Source organism: Ambystoma mexicanum, chromosome 5q (genome assembly GCF_040938575.1).
Source record: "Ambystoma mexicanum isolate Mex_15411 chromosome 5q, UKY_AmexF1_1, whole genome shotgun sequence".
Taxonomy (NCBI): domain Eukaryota; kingdom Metazoa; phylum Chordata; class Amphibia; order Caudata; family Ambystomatidae; genus Ambystoma; species Ambystoma mexicanum.
This window is the reverse complement of record NC_090933.1, coordinates 1,074,233,622-1,074,255,523: the sequence shown is the minus strand read 5'-3', so window position 1 is coordinate 1,074,255,523 and position 21,902 is coordinate 1,074,233,622. Positions and strand designations below refer to the sequence as shown.

The 21,902-nt window shown below is 49.3% G+C and overlaps 1 protein-coding gene across 2 annotated transcripts in view; it reads right to left on the bottom strand.

The window, feature by feature from the left end:
- Positions 1 to 11,241: 11,241 nt before the first annotated feature.
- Positions 11,242 to 21,902, bottom strand: part of TBC1D31 (TBC1 domain family member 31) — a 1,687,314-nt gene continuing 1,676,653 nt past the window's right edge. For both annotated transcript variants that reach the window (XM_069621570.1, XM_069621571.1), the window contains exons 21-22: positions 14,278 to 14,397; positions 11,242 to 11,605 (exon numbers count right to left, since the gene is read on the bottom strand). In XM_069621570.1, coding sequence (XP_069477671.1) covers positions 11,460 to 11,605; positions 14,278 to 14,397 — 266 coding nt within the window. In that variant the 3' untranslated portion in view covers positions 11,242 to 11,459. The remainder of the gene's footprint in view (positions 11,606 to 14,277; positions 14,398 to 21,902) is intronic.

The window sequence follows — 21,902 nt, the reverse complement described above, 5'->3', positions numbered from 1 at the left end:
AGCCTCACCTGTGGCACCACAAGGATGCAGGAGGCCATAAGGCCCAGAAGGTGCAGGAAAGTCAAGGCTAGGACTTGTTCCTGTGATTGTAGGACATAAACCATCCGAAAGATGTTCGCCATTCGATCCTCGTGCGGAAATGGCCAGCACAGCCCAGCTGAGTGTCCAAGATTCCTGATGAATCAGAGGGGCTGATGGCGAAACCTGAGACTTTTGAAGTTTAGAGAAAAGACCAAGCTATACAAAAGAGTGCATGTATGGAATAGGTACTCTGACACCAGACCCAGTGAGTGAGCGCCGACGAGCCAGTCATCCAGGTTGGGAAAGACATGAATGCCCCTGTTCCTGAGGCAAGTCGCTACCACTGCCAGCAGCTTGGTGAAAACACTGGTAGCCAAGGAAAGACTGAATGGCAGGACCTTGAACTGGTAAAGGGTTGGCCCACCACTAACCTTAGGTACTTCCTGTGCCTTCGATGAATCAACAAATGGAAGTAGGCATCCTGGAGGTCCAGGGAAACCAACTACTCCTGCAGATCAAGGGGTTGCAGAATCTGGGCTAAAGTAATTATCTTCAACTTGTCCTTGTGTAGGAACACATTCAGCAGCTGTAGATCCAGAATGAGGAACAAACCTTCATCCTCCTTCGGCAACAGTAAATAGTACCACCCCCTTATTCGTTCTGAGCACGGAACCAGCACGATCACGCTTTTCGACAGAAGCTGACAGTCCTGCTCCAGGAGAATGGGGCCTGGAGACAAGGCGTGGCCAGAGGGCCGTGGGGCGCTGATGGAATGGGTTACAATATCCCTGTAGGATGATCTGTGAGGCTCAAGTGTGGGAGGTGTGTTAGGGAGAATTCTCTGTTAAGGCTAATTTCCCAAACCTGGGGAGTCCCCAGCAGCTATGCTGGATTTTTGGGGTTTATTTTTTTCTCCTGCTAAGAGTGAGACTCTTTTTTCTCCCACTCTTAGGCATGATTTGAGAATGTCCTTTGACTATGTAGTGTGTTTTATGGGCTATGGGGTCTTTTACTCCATAGGGCTTCATGTGTTTTTGGTATGTGTGTTACAGTATCAGTGCAGTGACATGGGTGTCATAGTGACCCCCAAACAGACTCCATACCCTGAGACTGACTACTGTCTCCTAGGGCATGTAAAGTCACCATTGGCTTTACTAGTCTCAAATTGTGAACAGAACCAGTACAAACCATCATATTGTGGAAGTACTGGTAGGGGTAATTCGATTGCCCCTCGGTCTGTTTTCCAAGGGGGCACTGTCCAGTCCCCACTTGTCGAGTTTCTGGCTGGTGGCAGTGGATAACACGCGAAATATTCCACGGGATTTTCCCATTCATTTTAAACGCACCACTTTTTGGTGTATTGATAAAGATACCGCTGGGTTATTTATTTAATATTTATTCCCCGGTTGGCTCTTTTGGCACTCGGTTTTAAAATGGCGTTTGTGTTCGCCTCTGAAACTCTAAGCCAAGTCGAGCCCTTTGTTCCACTTTTTGGTGGGCTTCTCCACAGAAGCCCTCCAAATGGTGCCACACTGTCTGGGGTCAACAGGATGTGTGGGAGGGGGATTAGGCACCCTGGGCTGAGTTGCCTTGGCAACTCAAGTCGCACTCTTGTGTGATTGGCCCAGTGGTGAGCCGCCCGGCACACCACTTAGCATGTTTGAGTGACAGCTAGGCTGATGAATGGGGGTTTTGCTGCATAAAAGCAGGGCTTTGGGGACTGGAACTTCAGAAGTCGCCACAGGACCTAAAGAATCCGAAGAGGGGAGAAGCTGAGCCATCTACAATGACGACACCACCGGTGGAGCCCTGCTGTGCGAACTCACCACTTCCCCGACGACACAGGAGATCTTCTTCCAGGAGAGTCTTCTTCCCTTTGAGCTGGTGGGACCAACCAGTTTGCCTTTTTCGCCTTCCTGGATCGTCTCGTGGTCAAATCGCCCATGCCAAGCACCCCGGCGGCCGGATAGCCACGCTTTACCACTACCGCGAATAAAAGGGTCGTACCTTTTAATCGGGAAACTTTGCGGCTGGTTCCTTCCCTGGCAGTGCAACGACCTCCAGCTTTCCTCCACGTCGAGATCATCTCTTCCCCTGGACGAAGCCCTGACTTGCACCCGCTGCCAGGAACAACTGCCCCCGCTGGAGCTTTCTCACCATTTGAGGTACTGTGTCCCGCCTGGTCACCCTTGCAACCGATTGTCCTAGGTCTCCCGTAAATCATTGACTCTCTATCCTGGGGAGACCTCGGACTTTACCTAACTTTACCTTTCTGAACTGATCCAACCTCTTAACTTTTCTGCAAAGACTTTGAGTGCATTCCCACTGTGTGATCTTGGGCACATTCCGCCTTGCTCTCTCCAAGAGTGGGTCTGGCCTATGAACTTTTTGCTCTACAGTAGACCCTGCCTTTCTTGACTTGCTGTGGGGTTCTTAAAAGTGTTGGTACTGTGTTATTTTCCTATTCTGCCTTTTCTCTCCCTTTTTAAACAAATTATTGGAGTGCCATCTACGGTTACACGCTCACCTCTGTTTTGCTAAATAAGTGGTGTCTTAACCTAGACTTGTCGAATAATTAACTAGGGAGGTGTATATACCTATAGTGACTGTGTTTGAACTTGCTTGACATATTAGTGCCAGTGTATTTTTACAAGTGTGTTTTAAATAAATAATTATATACTTTTATACCAAAGCTCTGGTCAGTGTTTGTGCTACTGTATTTTTAGCCCTATTGTGTATACTCTATATACTGCCTAACTCTTCTTGAGAGAAGTCTGACTGCTCAGCCACAGCTACCAGGTAAATCTGGGTGGTGCAGACTGCTACCAATTGGGTTTACTGCTTACTCCTGTGGTCTTAAACTTTTTGCAGTGGTCCCTAAGGGAACTGCACAGGTTTCTGCCTAACACTGGTGTACAGCGGTTGGATTTGTATTGAGTATACATTTTCGTGTGCTTTTAGATACCTTAGTGCAACTAACCACAAAGCTTAGCACTAAAAAGTTTATTTTCTAACCTGTCAACTATGGAAAGTTATAGTCAAGAGTCCCTTGCTACAAACACTGCTGATTGTTGAAGAGCTCTCTGTAAGCATAAGAATCTCCTGACTAAAGGCAAGAAAATTGAGCTAATAGAAAGACTGTTAGCAAACCAAAGTCTGGGTGATGGTTCAGAGGAATCCACTCTCCCAGAAAATGTAGATAACAGTGATGACATTGATATTGATCAAAGTATTGATAATCTTGAGGCAGAGTCAGAAGAGGAGGGTGAGGCTGTTGTAATTGTCCCCCTGGGCAGCTGTCTGCTCTACCAGCTGTACCTACTGGAACTTTGCCAGGTCCCACATTTAGTCCTCAATGTATGGAACTATAGAAAATGAAACTTGAATTGGAGTTTAAAAGACTTAATGCTCAAACAGAGCAACGGCACCAAGAACTAAGGCTTAGAGAAATGGAGCTCAAGCATGAGCTAGGGATGAATAAATTGTCTGTTGAAAATGCTTCGCTCTCCGGATCCTCTAGGAGTACCAGTCCCAAAAGACCCAGGATGCCTAAAGAGATTGTGGGTATGTATGAGCCTAAATTGGATGTGTTGGATTGGTTGGCTATGTTTGAGTATAATCATGGGCTGCAGGACATCTCAGGGAATGAGTTATTTCCCTGGTTGTTCTCTAGGCTCCCCCCTGTTGCATCTGATGTGGTAATGGAATTGGGGGAGGTGTATAAGAAGGATTATTAATGTGTGAAGCTAGCTCTAACAGCTAGATTTGGGAAGACCCCTTCCCAGTACATTAAGAGGTTTAGGACCCTCAGAAAGCATGATGGTACCCCTTGGGCTACCTGGGTGAGTGAAAGTTTGAAGCACTTAGAGGGATGGATTAAGGGTTACAGGGTGAACACTTATGAGGGAATGAAGAATCTTGTGATTTTGGAGTCAATTTATGATGCCTGCTCTCCTGAGCTCAGACAGCACTTGGCTGATTCAAAGGAATTAGATTCCAGAACACTAGCTAAGGCTGCTGATTTGTGGGTTGCCAACAGGGCTACTCACAAGGACTCTGGGGCAACTCAGAAAAAGGATGAGGGGAAACAGCCTAAAAAGGACTCCAAAGAAAAAGGACTCCAAAGAAAATTCTAATACTTCCAATCCCAAAGAGGGCCCCAAACAAAACAATAAGGGTAAGCCACAAGGGAAACCACAATCAGGCTAGTGTACCTTCTGGAACCAAACCAGAAGAAGGTCAGAACAAGCCACCATTCCAAAAAGCATTTGGAAAATGCTATGTTTGTAGCTCAACTGACCATGTGAAAGGGGATCCCATATGTAAGGGTAAACCTTCAGGGGTCCACACTGTCTCCTTAGCCTTGGCTCCAGAGGAGAAAGTACAAATGGCCAGTGGAAACTTTCTACTACTGGCTGATGATCCCATTGAAGTCTCAGCCAGTGTTTCTTTAGTGTTCCTGGGGTTGTGGGAACAACAGAATTTAGATGTGTATATTTCTATCCCAGATAACACTAAAGAGTATTATAAGGACAGTGTCCAGGTGAATGGTCAGGAGACTCCTGCAATTAGGGACACTGGGGCCAGCATAACTGTGGTGGATGAATCATTTTTCAAGGCAGAGGATGTTGCTAAGGCACCCAAACGCCTCACCAAGTTAGCTGGAGGGCCTGTGCAGATGCTTTCCCAATTACCAGTTCTCATCCAGTGCAATTATATGACTGTGAAGATACCTGTCAGTGTACAATGTGAGGTACCAGGAAGGGTTCTGTTGGGAAATGACCTGAAAACTCTTGGAGTAGTGTCACACACCCCCAGACCTCCTAGTAAAAGGTTACAGGAGCTAACCAGACCTGCAAGAGAGAAAACCATGAGAGGTTCTTCTCTGGAGATGAAGAAAGATATCACTCCTTCTCCACTGGAGCAACTTACTGCAGTTTCAAAATCATCAGAAGCAAAGGGGCAACCCAAGACTTCTAAGCAGAAGCCAGCAGCAAGCACTCCAGTGCTGCCAACAAGGACTTCCCCACGGTTGTCCAAAGTTACACCTGTAACTCCACCTCCAGCTGAGGCTGAGCGGGAGGTACAACCCTGTGTGGTTGAACTAGACTCTGAGGAAGAGCTAGAAGAAGGCCAAGAACTTATTGGAGATCTGGATCCTGTTGACCATCCTGAGCTGCTGTCTTTACTGGCAGAAGGTGGACCCAACAGGGCAGACTTCAGTAAGGGACAAATGGAATGTCCAACTCTGGAAGGTCTTCGCCACCAGGCAGCTTCTCAGGCAGATGGGCAAGAGCCTGGGAAGTATAGGTTGCACTGGGAAGATGGCCTCTTCTACAGTGAACCGACTGAATCTGCACCTGGAGACTACAAGCGGCTTTTAGTAGCTCAAGAAAACAGATAACAGTTCTTGCAACTAGCCCATAGGATTCCTTTGGCTGGTCACTTGAGTTTCAAGAAGACCAAGGAAAGGCTCTCACTCTACTTTTATTGGCCAAAAATGGGGGCAGAGGTTGATAAGTTTTGCAAGAGCTGCCACACCTGCCAAACAGGGACTCTTTTTCTCCCACTCTTAAGCATGATCTGAGAATGTCCTTTGACTATGTAATGGGTTTTATGGGCTATGGGGTCTTTTACTCCATAGGGCTTCATGTGTTTTTGGTATGTGTGTTACACAGCACCCTCAGTGCAGTGACACAGGGGTGTCATAGTGACCCCCAAACATAGACTCCATACCCTCGGACTGACTACTGTCTCCCATGGCATGTAAAGTCACCATTGGCTTTACTAGTCTCAAATTGTGAACAGAACCAGTACAAACCATCATATTGTGGAAGTACTGGTAGGGGTAATTCGATTGGCCCTGGGTCTGTTTTCCAGGGGGGCACTGTCCAGTCCCCCCTTGTTGAGTTTCTGGCTGGTGGCAGTGGATACCACGCGAAATATTCCACCAGAATTTTTCCTATGGAATTTTCCCATTCATTTTAAACGCACCACTTTTTGGTGCAATGTTAAAGATACCGCCGGGTTATTTATTTAATATTTATTCCCCGGTTGGGTCTTTTTGCCAGGACTCGGTTTTAAAATGGCGTCTGTGTTCGCCTCCAAAACTCTAAGCCAAGTCGAGCCCTTTGTTCCACTTTTTGGCGGGCTTCTCCACACAAGCCCTCCAAATGGTGCCACTATGTCTGGGGTCAACAGGATGTGTGGGAGGGGGATTAGGCACCCTGGACAGAGTTGCCTTGGCAACTCAAGTCGCACTCTTGTGTGATTGGCCCAGTGGTGAGCCGTCCGGCTCACCACTTAGCATGTTTGAGTGACAGCTAGGCTGATGAATGGGGGTTTTGCTGCATAAAAGCAGGGCTTTGGGGACTGGAACTTCAGAAGTCGCCACAGGACCTAAAGAATCCGAAGAGGGGAGAAGCTGAGCCATCTACAATGACGACACCACCGGTGGAGCCCTGCTGTACGAACTCACCACACCCCGACGACAGAGGAGATCTTCTTCCAGGAGAGTCTTCTTCCCTTTGAGCTGGTGGGACCAACCAGTTCGCCTTTTTCGCCTTCCTGGATCGTCTTGTGGTCGAATCGCCCGTGCCAAGCACCCCGGCAGCCGGATAGCCACCCTTCACCACTACCACGAATAAAAGGGTCATACCTTTTAATCGGGAAATTCCGCGGCTGGTTCCTTCCCTGGCAGTGCAACGACTGTGATGCTGGAAATGCATCGGAGGGACAGGTCATCCGTATCCTTGTCCTTTACTGCCTTTTTATCGTGTGTTCTGTCATATTTTCCACGCAGGAGTTCATGTGCGACTCCTGGCGGTGCAGCTCTCTCTTTTGGTTTGGTGAACGGACCCGTGGGATACCCTTATGGCACCCATGGGTGGGGGTACAATCCTGTGACCCTAGTGTACATTTTTGGGCACCTATAGGTGGCCCGCAGAGCAGGGTATAGGCTGGTGGCAGCTCCATGCGGACTTTGACAGGTGCGCTGAGAATCCTCCATTTTGGGGATCCCCAGGCCCTGCCATTGGAATCAGTTGATTCCTGATGGAAAACAAGATGGCCCCTGTGGCCTCTTGCTTTCTATTACCCATTACCTTGTTTTCCCAAAGTCCTGGGAAGCCCTGACTCTGTCCCTTCCCCCTGACTGGCTGTTGGGTGGAAGCGCCATATATGGTGTTGTGAAGGCCTGGCCAGACTAGCTGGAGCCTTCCCAGTGACTGTATGTTGTGGGTACCTCATGTGGGTTTAACCTGGGTGAATGGAGTGTGTGACCAATATGCACTTCTTGTTGTGGTTGTCTGGTTTCTGGCATGAGAGACAAAGACTGAGACAGCCCTGTCCGAAACTGGCCTGAATGCAGTGTGTAGTGTTGAATGGCTGGGTACTTGTCCCAATCCACATTCCTAGTTGTGAGTGTCTGAGAGGGAGGAGGATGGCCTGAATTCACTGTGTGCCTGATTGGCTGACTGACTGCATGAATGCCCTTCTGTACGAATGGCTGCTGAGAGTGACCCAGCAGTGTGGATGAGAGACAGAATAGTATATCTGGGGACCTCTCAGCACTGGAAATTGTTCAGAAGCTGTGTCTACACGTTAAGAGTAACTGGAACTGCTGATCCTCGACACCCAGCTGGAAGAAGACTTGCTGTTGCATTTGCTTCGACCGATCTGAAAGCTGCCGAATCCATCGAAGACTGATCCGAGAGAGGACCTGGTAAGGCGCCCTCTTCCCGTGCTCCGAGGGACCATTGAGCACCTCTAAAACCTTTGCCGAAGCTCCCTGGAAGTCAGACCCTCGAAAGGCTGCCGACCCGAGACGGGACTGCTGAGGAGATCGAAGTGCAGCACCCGGACTTCGCCGCCGTTGAAGTCTATTCTTTCCTCCACGGCGAGATCATCTCTTCCCCTGGACCAAGCCCCGACTTGCACCCGCTGCCAGGAACAACTGCCCCCGCTGGAGCTTTCTCACCATTTCAGGTACTGTGTCCCGCCTGGTCACCCTTGCAACCGATAGTCCAAGGTGTCCCGTAAATCCTTGACTCTCTATCCTGGGGAGACCTCGGACTTTACCTAACTTTACCTTTCTGAACTGATCCAACCTCTTAACTTTTCTGCAAAGACTTTGAGTGCATTCCCACTGTGTGATCTTGGGCACATTCCGCCTTGCTCTCTCCAAGAGTGGGCCTGGCCTATGAACTTTTTGCTCTACAGTAGACCCTGCCTTTCTTGACTTGCTGTGGGTTTCTTAAAAGTGTTGGTACTGTGTTATTTTCCTATTCTGCCTTTTCTCTCCCTTTTTAAACAAATTATTGGAGTGCCATCTACGGTTACGCGCTCACCTCTGTTTTGCTAAATAAGTGGTGTCTTAACCTAGACTTGTCGAATAATTAACTAGGGAGGTGTATATACCTATAGTGACTGTGTTTGAACTTGCTTGACATATTAGTGCCAGTGTATTTTTACAAGTGTGTTTTAAATAAATAATTATATACTTTTATACCAAAGCTCTGGTCAGTGTTTGTGCTACTGTATTTTTAGCCCTATTGTGTATACTCTATATACTGCCTAACTCTTCTAGAGAGAGGTCTGACTGCTCAGCCACAGCTACCAGGTAAATCTGGGTGGTGCAGACTTCTACCAATTGGGTTTACTGCTTACTCCTGTGGTCTTAAACTTTTTGCAGTGGTCCCTAAGGGAGCTGCACAGGTTTCTGCCTAACAAGGTGGTCTTCAACCGTTCTGGAATGAATAATGAAAGAGCCCCCCACCGGTGACGAATGGCAAATCCTGCAAATCCTGCTTTGCCCACTTCCTGGTGCAGAATTACCACTGCCCCTCTGGGCAAAAGACAGGAAAGGGACGAAAACCCCTGCCCGAGACAGAGGCGTTGGTACCCTAGCGAAAATGTCCAATATCTTCAGACAGAAGTTTTCCCTTTCCTCCGGCATTGGAGGATTGGGTCGGAAAAGGTACCTGCGCCGGCTGCTCTGGGGAATCACTGTAGCGGTGGCTCTTCTTCGGAGAGGGAGACAAATGCCGGTGTAAGGACTCACTCGGGGATCGAAGCCTCTTCTGGTGTTTCTTCTTTTCCTTGTGTCATTCCACACTGTGCTGACTTGGTCGAGGCCACACAGCCTCACCCTTCGTCTTGTGGATGACTGTGAAGATCTTTGCCGTTCTTTCCCAGAGCGCATTTGGGTGCATGGGGTGGCTCGACCTGCACACTTTAGTGTCGTGGCACTAGCCCAGTAGAGACAAATCGGTGCGGTTCTGAGATCGACATCTGCCAGCAGTAATACGCCCACGGCTTGAAGCCAAAGGCCTTCAACGGAGTAGGTATGGCTTTGGAGAAAAATAGAAAGCCTGACGAGCGTGTTCCCAAGCAGCGAACAGAGTGAACGTACAAAGGAACAGAGGTCATAGGGTGCAGCGTCGCTATATATACTTATCCCGACATCATGTCTGGCGCATAGAGGTGTCCGATGGAGCTGACGCAGAGCCACTCTGCGCCCAATGGTGGCAGTAAAGTTTCCAGTTAACAGCGGCTATAATAGACGAGGAATACATGTGAGTAAATAATCCATTTAAATGTTTTGTTTTTAAGACTCGTATACTGTTTCCAGATCCAAAACTCCTGATGAAGGGTTAACAATTACCTAAAATGTGTAGAGTGACAAAAACAACAGGAAAGAGAGGATCAGCAAATATATGAAGTGAATACTTTTACATTGCAAAACTCTCTGGGCCCAATTCTGAAAAACAAGCATTAAAAAAAAACAAAAAAAACAAAAAAACAGCCAGAGAATTGGCTTTTATTATTTGCACTAATTTGATAGATGCACAGGTCACCGTATTCGCAAAGGGGGATCTGCGCATTTCAGGGCGCAAAAGATGCACTGGCTAGCCCCTTTGTATACATGAGCGTTAGGCACACACTTCCAACACCAATGTATGACTGGGCACACATCTCACAGTGATGTTTGGGGAAAAGAAATGCAAGTACAACAGCATCGGTTCAAACCACTGTTGCCACACGGAAAAGAATACACGAGAGCGTCAGAAACGACGCGGGACTTGCGCTTTGCCCTGCACCTGCTCCAAACAGACGGAAGGGAATGTGTCTCCCTTTTGCGCATTTCAATGTGCCTCCTGTTTTTGAATTTGCAATGTGCATTGAAATGGTCAAAAACTCCCCCTAATGTATGGGTGGAAAGAGCGTCTCAATGTGGGCATCTTTGATGAACACGTTCAGATGCCCTTTGTGAATAGGAAACATCTCATTTTGCACCAACATTTATTTTGAGAATCTGGCACTTTGAAATGTACATTTGAGCCTAATAACTTGAAAACCTTTATGAATTACTGGGGCATTTTAACGCCACTAGTACTGAGCAATGGCTGCCAGTTAAAAGGTTTAACCAATTATTTTGTATATCCACGCAAGTGACACAGCTGCTTTGCAATTTCGATTAAAAAAACTGCAACAAGCAGATATAAACCGTGAACCATAATCTTGGTTGGATTATGCATATGCGAAGAGCATGGTGCCACCCAGAAAGAGCACTGCATGTGGCGCCAGCAGCTGCACAGAATAAGGCCCATAATTGCCACCACGATGCTCGGTGCCACCTTGGAACTGTATGCTTCTACATGACGTGTAGAAGCAGGTATCATGCTCCAGACGCAACCAAAGGACACAGCTTCTGTGCACGTCTGTCACAGGAAACCATCTTTAGCACCCCTTCCAGGGCTTAGTCGCTGGGAGTTATATCATAAGGAGGATCGGCAAAACGAAAAGGTGAAATTAAAAAATTAGCTAGTTCATAGAGTGGCCATCCGAAGAGGAAAGGAGTCCAGGGTGGAGGCATAACGCCTCTACAAAACCACCTTGTAAGCCAAGTCAAGCCCCAGTGAAGCTTATGTCACCAAGTTTGTCAGGTTAGTGTCACTCTGACGTTCCAGGGTGGTGGTTACACTATTTGCAAACATACAAGGTCAATTCATAAGATGAGGAATCGGTGGGAGGAAGATGGTTATTGCACAGTGCATATTGAGCTCTATTCTTTTAAACAACAATGTTTTACTCTTAATCTCATTGGTGCAAAAAGTCAAAATACAAAAATGTGGACAGTCATGCCAACAATTGTTGAACATAAATGATAGGGTTATTTACCTTTTATAAAATGTTTTAATTTCGTAATAAAAAAACATCTTTCATTAAAAAAATCTTTAATAAAAAACATATTGGAACACTATATCAAATATTACATGTTCAATCTTGATTTACAAGTAGTTTTAAAAATACACTGTACAAAACCAGCAACAATTTAAGCCATTCATAGTACATATATTCAAATCAAAACGAGTGATGATAATTTAACAGTTGCATCGCACAAGTGATTGGAGAACACATCACAATGCATCACATGTTTAACTAGTCCACTTTGTGGCCGATAAAGGGGCTGGAGGATATCTGCCCTGTGCCTGAACAGCAAGCTTCTGTCGCAATTCACGGACTTCTTGCATCAGTTCGCGTTCTTTGCATTCTAAATCTCCTCTTCCTCGGTCTAAGGAAACTAATCAGAGAAGAGATACGAGTGTGAATAAGTGTCAAACATATGCAGAAGTTAAGAACCCTGCTACATAGTCATTCTAATCAAAGCAACAAATAAAAGAAATGTTCAACATGTACCAACTCTAAGATGTCCAGGAAGATTCCCGTGTTTCACACAAGAGCAGATCAAATGATTGCAGTTTTCTTCTGCAATTACTGAACATTAACAGCATACAGAATAGTACAACAAATAGAATATCTAAACGGAGCACATTTCCAACAAGATCGTCATAAATATGCTAACCTCCCCTTACATGCTTTAAATCCAAGTAATCCTCAATTTATAATTAATGTGAGGTTATGACCTTAAAGGTAATTCAGTATAAATTCAACATGAGGGAAGCAAAGAGGTGGCCAGAAGGATGTTTTTCTCCTAAAAGGCATCAATCAGGCACGAAACATCACACTCCATTCTAACGCTTTGTGTATCTCTAGCTAGTTGGAAGAAAACTAAAGTAATGCTTACATGAGAGGCCAAGGTCTATCTCCAAACGATGGGAGCTGGTGGTATACTACACAGATACCACAGAGCACTAATTGGTGCTAAACACCTGAGTGTAGGATACTGATCACTGATTGAGGCAAGAGATCCCGAGGTTAGAATTCTGACTAGACTGGAGGCATCAAGGGCAATCAGGTACAGCTAGATGAACAAAACGTGATCATCAATCGGGATCCTGGTTCTTACAGATCCACAATACTCTTTTTGGAGAAGAGGTCCTTTAGACTCTCTCTGCCAACTTTGTCACTGGTTTTTGTTACATCCTGTCTTGCCTGCTTGTCTCTGTGTTCATGGAACTCTGCGTGGGGCATGTACAGAGTGTTCGGCCCACGTCAGTCAGTGTCAGCTACCTTCCACTTCGTTTTGGATGACAAGCGTCCCTCCATTTACTTCCAACTGCTTGCCTACCAGAGGGCGCCTTTGTCATACAATGGAGGACACTTAACTGGACCAGCTGCCACCTGGCATCATGGACTGCCTACTTTACACATACATCTGGGTCCACTTCAGTTTCTGTCAGAGCATCACTCAATTCATTGGGATGACTTTTCTTTAAGTATCTGATGGCAAACAACGTATTATCTGCCACTTACACACATTTTCTTGTACAGTTCTTCATACAGCATCAATGGTGTTAGAATTATTGTACATGTCCATCTTCTTTGCCTGCCCTGTCTAAATGTATTCAGAAAGCCATTGCCTCCATGTTGTCATCCACCGACAACCTTTTGGGAAAACTAAACTTCTAGTATCATGTTTGCTTCACATCCCATTCAAAAGTACTCGATCCACATTCTTTTTAATATTTCTAATTTTATGTATAATTTTATGTTCAATATTCAACCATTACTGCTTTTAGCACGCAATAGTGCATAGTGAGATATTTAGCCATTTAGTTAAACACATTGCAAATACATATCATGCACATATTTTGCACATGGCTATTCTGCGCTTGGAATTCGAACGCAAAGGCACACGTTGATAGTTTGTTGTGTCTTGGAACAATGCCATTCATTTCTCCAATTAAAGCCTCATTTCACTGTAAGTCCTTCAATGAGCAGCCAAGCGGGTGCACAAGGATTTGGTAAAACAACAAACACTAACTAACCCTTGAGCAAAAGATTGTTGCTGATCACTTTTAGCTTCGTCGCTCCAGCAGCCATTTCACGTGCCACTCCAGACTGCTCTGAAGCAACCCAACTGTGCAACCAGGACGTCTTCCCCTTTGGCCTGGAACGTGAATGGTTCACAAGACTAAGTTTGCTAGTATGCACAAACCTAGAAAGGATGAGGCAGTGGGCTTCAAGGAAGGGCAGCTGGTTAATGTCACAAGGAGGGGTCTCCAGGGAGAGAGAGTTTGGAATACTAGTCTTCTCTAGTGAATGTCCCAGCAGTCATCTTATCCATTTTTTTGTTTACCTTTCTCCCCACACACAGTGCCACGCTCTTTCCTTTTCTGTTCCCCTTCTCTTCATTCTCTTTTGTTCTCCTTGTCCTCCCTTCATTCTCGGTTCTCCGTTTTCTTTCTTCATCCTTTTTCAATGTCCTTTCCCTTCTGTCAACTTGTTTCCCTTTCCCATCCGTTCTTCTGTTTTTTTTAACCATTGTTCTCCTCTTACCATCTTTTCATCCATTTTATTTTCCCTTGTCCTTCCTCTCTGCTCCCTCATGCACCTTCTCTCTGGTCCAAGGGGTAATAGTGACAAAACTATAAGCTTTGCCCAAGTCTTCGGTCATTGTTTATGGGCATGTTCCCACAATCATCAGTGTATGGCATTAACCCAGATATTCGATTCTGTACGTACATCAATATCAAAGCTGTGCTAACCAGTCATTTAGCTTGGTAGTAACGCAAACAATGTATTTCAACGGCACATGACTACATTGAGTTAAACATGCGCTTCAACTATAATACGAACTAGTCAGAGTAGCAATTGCAGGAGCAGAGAGGAGACTTATTTTTAAGAAGAAAACAGGTGGAAAGATAACATACAGTGAACAATTCTACTTCGTGATGGGTAAGAAACATGTGGCTTGTGATAAAAAGATATTCATGCTCATTTGCCTTTTAAACAAACATAAAACTGGTGAAATCTAGTGTATAAAAGTAATTCACAGCCCAAACTACTCACAGTGACTCGAAGTTTCTGCTGACACATCATTCAAGCATACATTTCCCGCTTTTGGTTTGGCATCCCCACTGTGAAGTTCCATTTGTTGGCCTGTTCCAATCTTCAAGTCACGCAGTCTTTCTATAGTTAAAGCAGACCAATGTAAACTTTGTCACAAACACATTCTTGTAAAATGTGTATATTATGCTTATTTCAGGGTTTTTCAAATTCTTTGCTAGCATACCTTAATTTTGATGAAGCAAGCAAAGTTGCAATAGTTATAGGACTCATAACTGATAGATCTGGGCACACCACCACATCCTTCCTCAACGACTTGTGGACTCACGAGATTGGGGTTTGAGAAACAAGGATTTAACCCACTAAGGGTTACATTTAGGGTTGTCACCCCTATGTTATGCACTTTTCAAAAGTGTTCATAACCGTGCACTTAGACCTTTGAACTAAAAATAACCAGAATCAAAATGGTTCCCATAATAAGCGGCTTCCATTTGAACCACTTATAAAACATTTATTTAGTCATTTGTTAGAGCGCACCAAACCCGAAGGCATCAAGGTGCTGGTTACATTAAGCACAATTTATTGAAACATATAGCAATATTGCAGACATACAGTTCAAGGGACGAATAGCCGAGCGCTTGAGAAACACGGTGTCACACTTTACTGTGATTGAGGCTGATAGTGAGTTATGAGTCTTGTGAAAAGAGCCATGTTTTCAGGTCCAGAATTATGTTTTAGATCTTAGCAAGAGTGGTGGGGCGTTCCAGCGTTTGGCGGCCCCTACTGGGAAGCTGTGACCCCCTGCTCTTTGCAATTTGAAGCTAGGGATGGATAGGTGGTGCAAGTAGGAAACAGGAGTAAGTGTGTTGGATTGAGACTTTGTACATTTTCTACACAAGTATTTGGGAGCAGTGTCAGAGAGGCATTTTTGAGTTAATGTGAGTTCTGAACAGAATGCACTCCCGGATTGTCAGCCAATGAACCCCTCTTCTTGCCGGTGAGATATGGTCTTTTTTTTGGGATACTCTTAGTGCATTATTTTGTATTATCTGTAGTTTTTTGATGTTAGAAGTGGTGAATCCTGGAAAAAGGGCATTGCAATAGTCTAATATGGAGCCGATAAGGGCTCTTGCAATCGTGATGCAACTGTCAGTGGTAAGAAAGAGTCTACAGGTGTCGATAAGTTTAGTTGTGTAGGCTGCCGACAAGACAATTGAGTTTACATGTCTAGTTAGCGAAAGGGTGGAATCTAGGTAAACCCCCAGATTTTGTACTTCTTTGGAGACTGGGATGGTGTTACAGTTGATGATAAAGGACTTGTATGTTCCGTCAAATATGCTTAAGAGTGTTTGCGATCCAATAAGGAGCAACTCTGTCTTAACGTCATTTAGACATAGAGAATGGAGAGCCATTAAAGCCTGGATGGTTTGATAGATTTTGCCAGTGAATCAGAGTCAAGGTCATAATTGCCTGAAATGGGAAGGAGGATTTGGGTATTGTCCACGTAGTTAGTATAGGAGATACCCAAAGTGTAGAGGAGGTCGAAGAGAGACTTCAGGAAAATATCGTAAAGTGTGGGAGAGATGCAGGAGCTTTCAGGAATTCACCAGGTGGCTGGGGCGGGAGCTGATGCTGATGTGGAGAAGACCCTCATTGTTCTATTTGATAGGAAGGATGAGATCCAGGCTGTTGCTTTAGTGGAGAAATGTGCTGCCGAGGAAAGGTGGTGGTAAAGATTGTAGAATTTGGACAATGAGGTAAAAGTTGGATCACATTGTGTAATGTGTTTTGCTGTAAGGAACAAGTTACTTACCTGTAACTGTTGTTCTCCAGCATGGGTCTGGCATGGATTCACATGCTCATGAATATTCCCCGTCGTCAGGCTGGGAATCCTCGGTAAAGAAAAAACCAGTATCAGTTTCGTTTCTGATCTGTCTTTCGTAGTAATAACCAATCACTGGTCTCTGCGTCATACTGACCACAGCCAATGACTGCCCTCTACCTAAGCACCGCCTCTGGCAGCCATCTTCAGATTTGGAAGCACGTGAAGTGGCAGTATGACCAAGTGAAGAGCCGCAGAGGGGTAGGCGGGAGGGTTCGCATGTGAATCCATGCCAGACCCATGCTGGAGAACAACAGTTACAGGTAAGTAACTTGTTCCTTCTCCAGCATGGGGTCTGGCATGGATTCACATGCTCATGAATAAAGAATACATAGCAGTACACACATGCACAACCACGGGAGGTGGCAGAGGCTCAACATTAAGCATTACATCAAACTCAACATTAAGCATCTCACCAGGCTCACCTCAGGCGAACAGGTTGCGCAGCACTGCTTGGCCGACCCTGGACTCCTCCCTGGACGCAGTAGAACTTTGTGAAGGTGTGCGTCGACCTCCACGTAGCAGCCCTGCATATGTCCAGCAGGGGCACACCAGAAAGGAACGCTGTGGTAGCTGCGATCGCTCTGGTGGAATGGGCTCTCGGACGGCCAGGCAGCGGTCGGTTTGCCAACCGATGACAGTACATGATACAGCCGGAGAGCCATCTGGAAATGGAAGCCTTCGAGAGAGCCTTCCCCTGATTGACAGGTCCAAAGTTCACAAAGAGTTGTGACGTCTTCCGAAAACCCTTCGTGCGGTCCACGTAGAACTTCAGCGCTCTAGCTACATCCAGCGAGTGCAAAGTCCTCTCAGCCGGCGACGAAGGCGACGGGAAGAACACAGGTAACACCAAGGGTTCGTTGAGATGGAAGTCCGACGGTACCTTGGGCATGAAGGAGGGGTGCGTCCTGAGCACTACCCTCGTGTCATGGAAAGTCAAGTACGGGGCCTTGCAGGAAAGGGCCTGGATCTCTCCCACTCGTCGTGCGGAGGTGATGGCCACAAGAAAAGCTGTTTTCCACGATAGAAACTTCAACGGGGCCGAGTGCAGAGGCTCGAACGGAGGTCCCATGAGCTTGGTCAGCACCACGTTGAGCTCCCACGCCGGGGCCGGAGCCTTCACCGGCGGGAACGATCTGAACAGTCCCTTCATGAACTCTTTCACCAGACGATGAGACCACAAGGACGTCCGCCCCGTGGTTCTGGTGTATCGGGAGATCGCAGCAAGATGAATCTTGATGGACGCCTGTGCCAGACCAGCTTTGGCCAGCGTCAGCAGGTACGGCAGTACTTGGGGGGCCGTAATCCGTAGAGGGTTAATCTTCTGTGCGTGGCACCAGACAGAGAACCTCTTCCATTTGTGTCCGTAGCATTTAAGAGTCGAGGACGCCCTGGCCTTTGCAAGAACCTCTCTGCAATCGGCCGGTATGTCGTATCCTCCAAACTCTAGCGCTGCAGGAGCCAGGCCTGCAAGTTCAGCGACTTCGGGTCGTGGTGGAGGATGGCGCCTCCTTCCCTGGAGAGTAGATCCGCGTCCGCCGGCAGCTTGATCGGCGGGGACGCTGACAAGTCCAGAAGGTCCGGGAACCATATCTGCCTCGGCCACGCAGGTGCGACGAGGATCATCCTGCACCGTGACCTCTTGAGCTGGTTGACGAGCCGGATTAGCAGAGGCAAGGGAGGGAACGCGTAGAGGAACAGGCCCTCCCAGGGGAACGAGAAAGCATCGCCCATGCTCCTCGTCTGGGGAAACCTGCTGGCGAACCTCCGGCACTTGGTGTTCGTCGCCGTCGCGAACAGGTCGATCTGGGGTGTGCCCCACCGTCGGAAGAGGCGATCCACTAGATCCTGCCGTAGTTCCCACTCGTGGCACGAGCGCAGCTCCCTGCTGAGTGAGTCGGCGATGGTGTTTTTTATCCCTGCCAGATGAAACGGCACCAGAAAAAATCCCTTGGGCAATGGCCCAATGCCACAGGTCCTGCGCCTCCTTGGACAGCGCTGGGGACCTGGTTCCGCCCTGTTTCCTGATGTAAAACATGGTGGTGGTGTTGTCGGTGAAGATCCTCACCACCTTGCCCTTGAGGGACGGAAGGAAGGACCTGAGGGCCCAAAACACTGCACGGAGCTCCAGGACGTTGATATGCAGGGACTTCTCCGTCGGGAGCCAGAGTCCCCTTGCGTGCAGATTTTCGGTGTGCGCTCCCCACCCTTCCAGGGAGGCATCCGTGGTCACGGTCTCCTGGTGGGCTGGGGTCTGGAAGTCCATGCCCGCCGTCAAATGCGCGCGGGTGCCCCACCACCGTATCGCTCGTCGGAAACTCTCGTCGAGCTTGATCCTTTCCTCGAAGCTGCCCGTCGTCTGGATCCAGCGCGCATCCAGGAATTCTTGCAACGGGCGCATCCGGAGCCTGCACATGGGAATGAGGTAGATGCAGGAAGACATCATCCCGAGGAGGGACTTGATGGACCTCACTTTGGCCGCGTCGGCCACCAACATCCGTTGCACCTTGCCCAAGATGGTCCTGGTCCTCTCCTCCGACGGGGAGGCCAGAAGGGACACTGTGTCGAGCCTGGCTCCCAGAAACAGTGCGACTTGCGCGGGCACCAGGTGGGATTTGGCGTAGTTCACGGAGAATCCCAGGTCCGTGAGGAGTTGGACGGTCCTTGCCGTGTGGACCACGGCGAGCTCCCTCGTCTTGGCGCGGATGAGCCAGTCGTCCAGGTAGGGGTAGACGTGAATCCCCTCGCGGCGCAGCTGCGCCGCCACCGGTGCGAGGCACTTGGTGAATACCCTGGGTGCCGACCGTAGTCCGAAGGGAAGGGCTTTGAACTGGTAATGACGCCCTTGGACCACGAATCTGAGGAATTTGCGGTGCCCCTTTAGGATGGGAATGTGGAAGTAGGCATCCTCCAAATCCAACGACGATAGGAAGTCTCCTTCCTCCAGCTGACCCAGGACGTGCTGGAGGGTGACCATCCGGAACTTCTGCGCCTTGATGAACTTGTTCAGACGTCGCAGGTCCAGGATGGGGCGCCATCCTCCCGTCTTCTTCTTCACGAGGAAGTATCTCGAGTAGACTCCGGAGCCCCGAAGCCTCTTTGGGACGAGTTCGATGGCGCCTTTTCTGAGCATCGCCTTTACCTCCAGGAGAAGTTGAGGGACGTGAAGTTCTTTCCTGGCCACGGGGGGGACGCGCGGGCACCTTCTTTGAAACTCGAGCGCGTGGCCCCGGGCCAGGGCGTCCAGCACCCAACGGTCGGTGGAGATGGACTCCCACACGCTGACGAAGCCCGCCAGCCGGCCTCCCACCGGGGTGCTTCGGTGGGGGCCCGACCCCACGGCCGGTTCAATCCTGCTTGGGCGCGGCCTTGCCGCCTTGACCTCCTTGGCGACGACGGCGGGGTCCGCTAGACTTGCCTCGTCCTCTGTAGGCCTCTTGCGACGACGAGCGGGCCGCTTGACGGTAGGAAGCGAAACCGCCGCCGGAACCTTTGGAGGCGCCCTTGCCTCCGCCGCTCCGAAAGGGCGTCCGTCGTTGCAGGACTCCAAGGGCCCGGGCCGTCTCAGTATCCGCCTTGATGGCCTGAAGGGAATCGTCCACTGTCTTCCCAAACAGGTTGTTCCCGTCGAAGGGCATGTCCAGGACTCTGGTCTGGACGTCCTGCCGGAAATCCGTAGCTTTGAGCCATCCACGACGTCGAAGGCAAACGCCGTTGCCCAGCTGGCGGAACCCGGTGTCGGCGATGTCCGTCGCCACGGTGATGGCGTGGTCCGAGGCCACCTCACCTTCCTGCAGGATCTCAAGGGCCTCCGCCCTCTTGTCGTCCGGCAGAAAATCCAGCAGGGGAGCTATCTTGTACCAGAGCTCCCTGTCATAGCGGGCCACGATAGCCAAGGCGTTGGCCGCTTTAATCGTCGTCGCTGCCGACGAGATGACTCTACGTCCCATAGCATCCAATTTCTTTCCCTCGCCGTCCGGCGGGGAAGTCGATGTGGAGGCCGCACCCCCCCCCCCCGCTTTCTTCCTGGCTGCCCGGAGACGACGGAGTCCGGGGTAGGCTGCGCCCGGAGGCACAGGGGGGCCGTGTCCGGGACCCGGTACTTTTTCTCGTACCGGTCTCTTCTAGCTGGCGTCGTGGAAGGGTTCTTGAGGAGGGAAAGGCCCTCATCCCAAATGTCGTCCAACAGAGGCACTGAGAGGACCGTCTTCCTCTTGGCCTCGCGCTGCTGATAAAGGAAGCCTTCCTTTTTCTTCTCCTCAGGGCAGAGTTGGAAAAGCTCGGAAGCCCTGGAGATCATGGAGTGGAAAGATCCGATCTCGTCGGGCGGAGAAGCCCTGGTGGGAGGCGACGACGGAAAATCCTCGTCGTATGCCTCGTCGTCCGTACCCGTCGCTGCCGTGTCAGACCCCGTATCATCCCCTCGGGTGGACGGGGAGGAGGGCTGGACGGGGCGCGACGGTTGAAAAGGAGGTGGTGGATGGATCCTTCTTTTCTTGGTAGGGGGGAACACCAGAAGGTCCCGGTTCTGGATCCCCCGACGGGAGAGGTTCCTCCGTCGGTAACGGTAGCCTCGTCCTTATCTCGGAGCATAAGGACTGTATGGCCAACAAAATGGCCGCCGAGTTGTCTTGCGGTGCTGGCAGAGGGGAATCCGACGGGCGGGCAGGGGCCCCGTCGGTATCCCTGACGATGTCGTCTTCGTCACCTGCGTCCGGGTCCATTCCGACGGGCTGGCCTTCTTCCACGCCTAGGCCGTGGCTTAAGACCTCGATCAGCTCCTCTTCTGAGGTTGAGGCCGAATCTCCGACGACGCCCTGCCCCCCCTTCTTCTTCCCCACGGAGGGTTTCACGGGGGTCCTATCGATGGGCACAAAGGAAGACTCCCTCCGAGGAGGCAGGGAGATTCTGGGCCCTGAGGTCGCCACCACTGGTGCAGCCACCACAGGCTGAGCCAGGGCCGCCGCGACCGTTTCGATAGAGGGCTTGGTCGGATGGATCAAGGCCTTCACCACCTTAGGTGCGCTCACCGCCTTATCCTTGAGGGAGGGGGCACTGCCACGCTCCTCCTCTGCCTTAGAGCTCGACCGGGGCCTCTCCAGGAGCTTCGCCGGGTGCTCGGCCTTCCTCTTACCCGACCCAGAGCGTTGGCTCGCGGTTGATGGTGCCGGGGAGGGTGCGCCCTGCCTGGCGCCCGTAGAGCCCGAACGTTCGGCGCTCCCGGTGCCAGCGGACTCGCGGTGCTTGGCCTTATGTTGGGCCCCCGTCGCCGGGGCGCCCTCAAAGGTCTTAGAAGACCGCTCGGATTTCTTCTTCTTCTCGCCAGACGGGCTCTTACCCTCCAGCCAGTTGGCGAGACGTTGATGGCGGTCCTTCATGGTCCGTTCCGACATGTTGTCGCAAAACGCACAGTCCTTCTCCACGTGCGTCTTGTCCTCATGAAGGCAGTAAAGGCAGAAAGAGTGTTCGTCCTCCTTGAAGACGTTCTGCAGCTGGCATCCAGGGCAGACCCTGAACAGCTTTCCGGGCGTCGAGCTTCCCTTCTCCTGGGCCATCTCCGAGACCGGGCCTGAGAAGCTTCTGGATTCCTCCGAAGTGTAGCTCGACGAAATCTTCACCCTTGAGGGGCACAGATGAATCCGACACGGGTCCCCGTTGATCGGATGTAGGATCGGTGGAGCTTGAGGCTCTTTGACCGAAAGAATCGAAGTTTTTTTGTGAAAAAAGCGCGAAAAATAGCACTAAC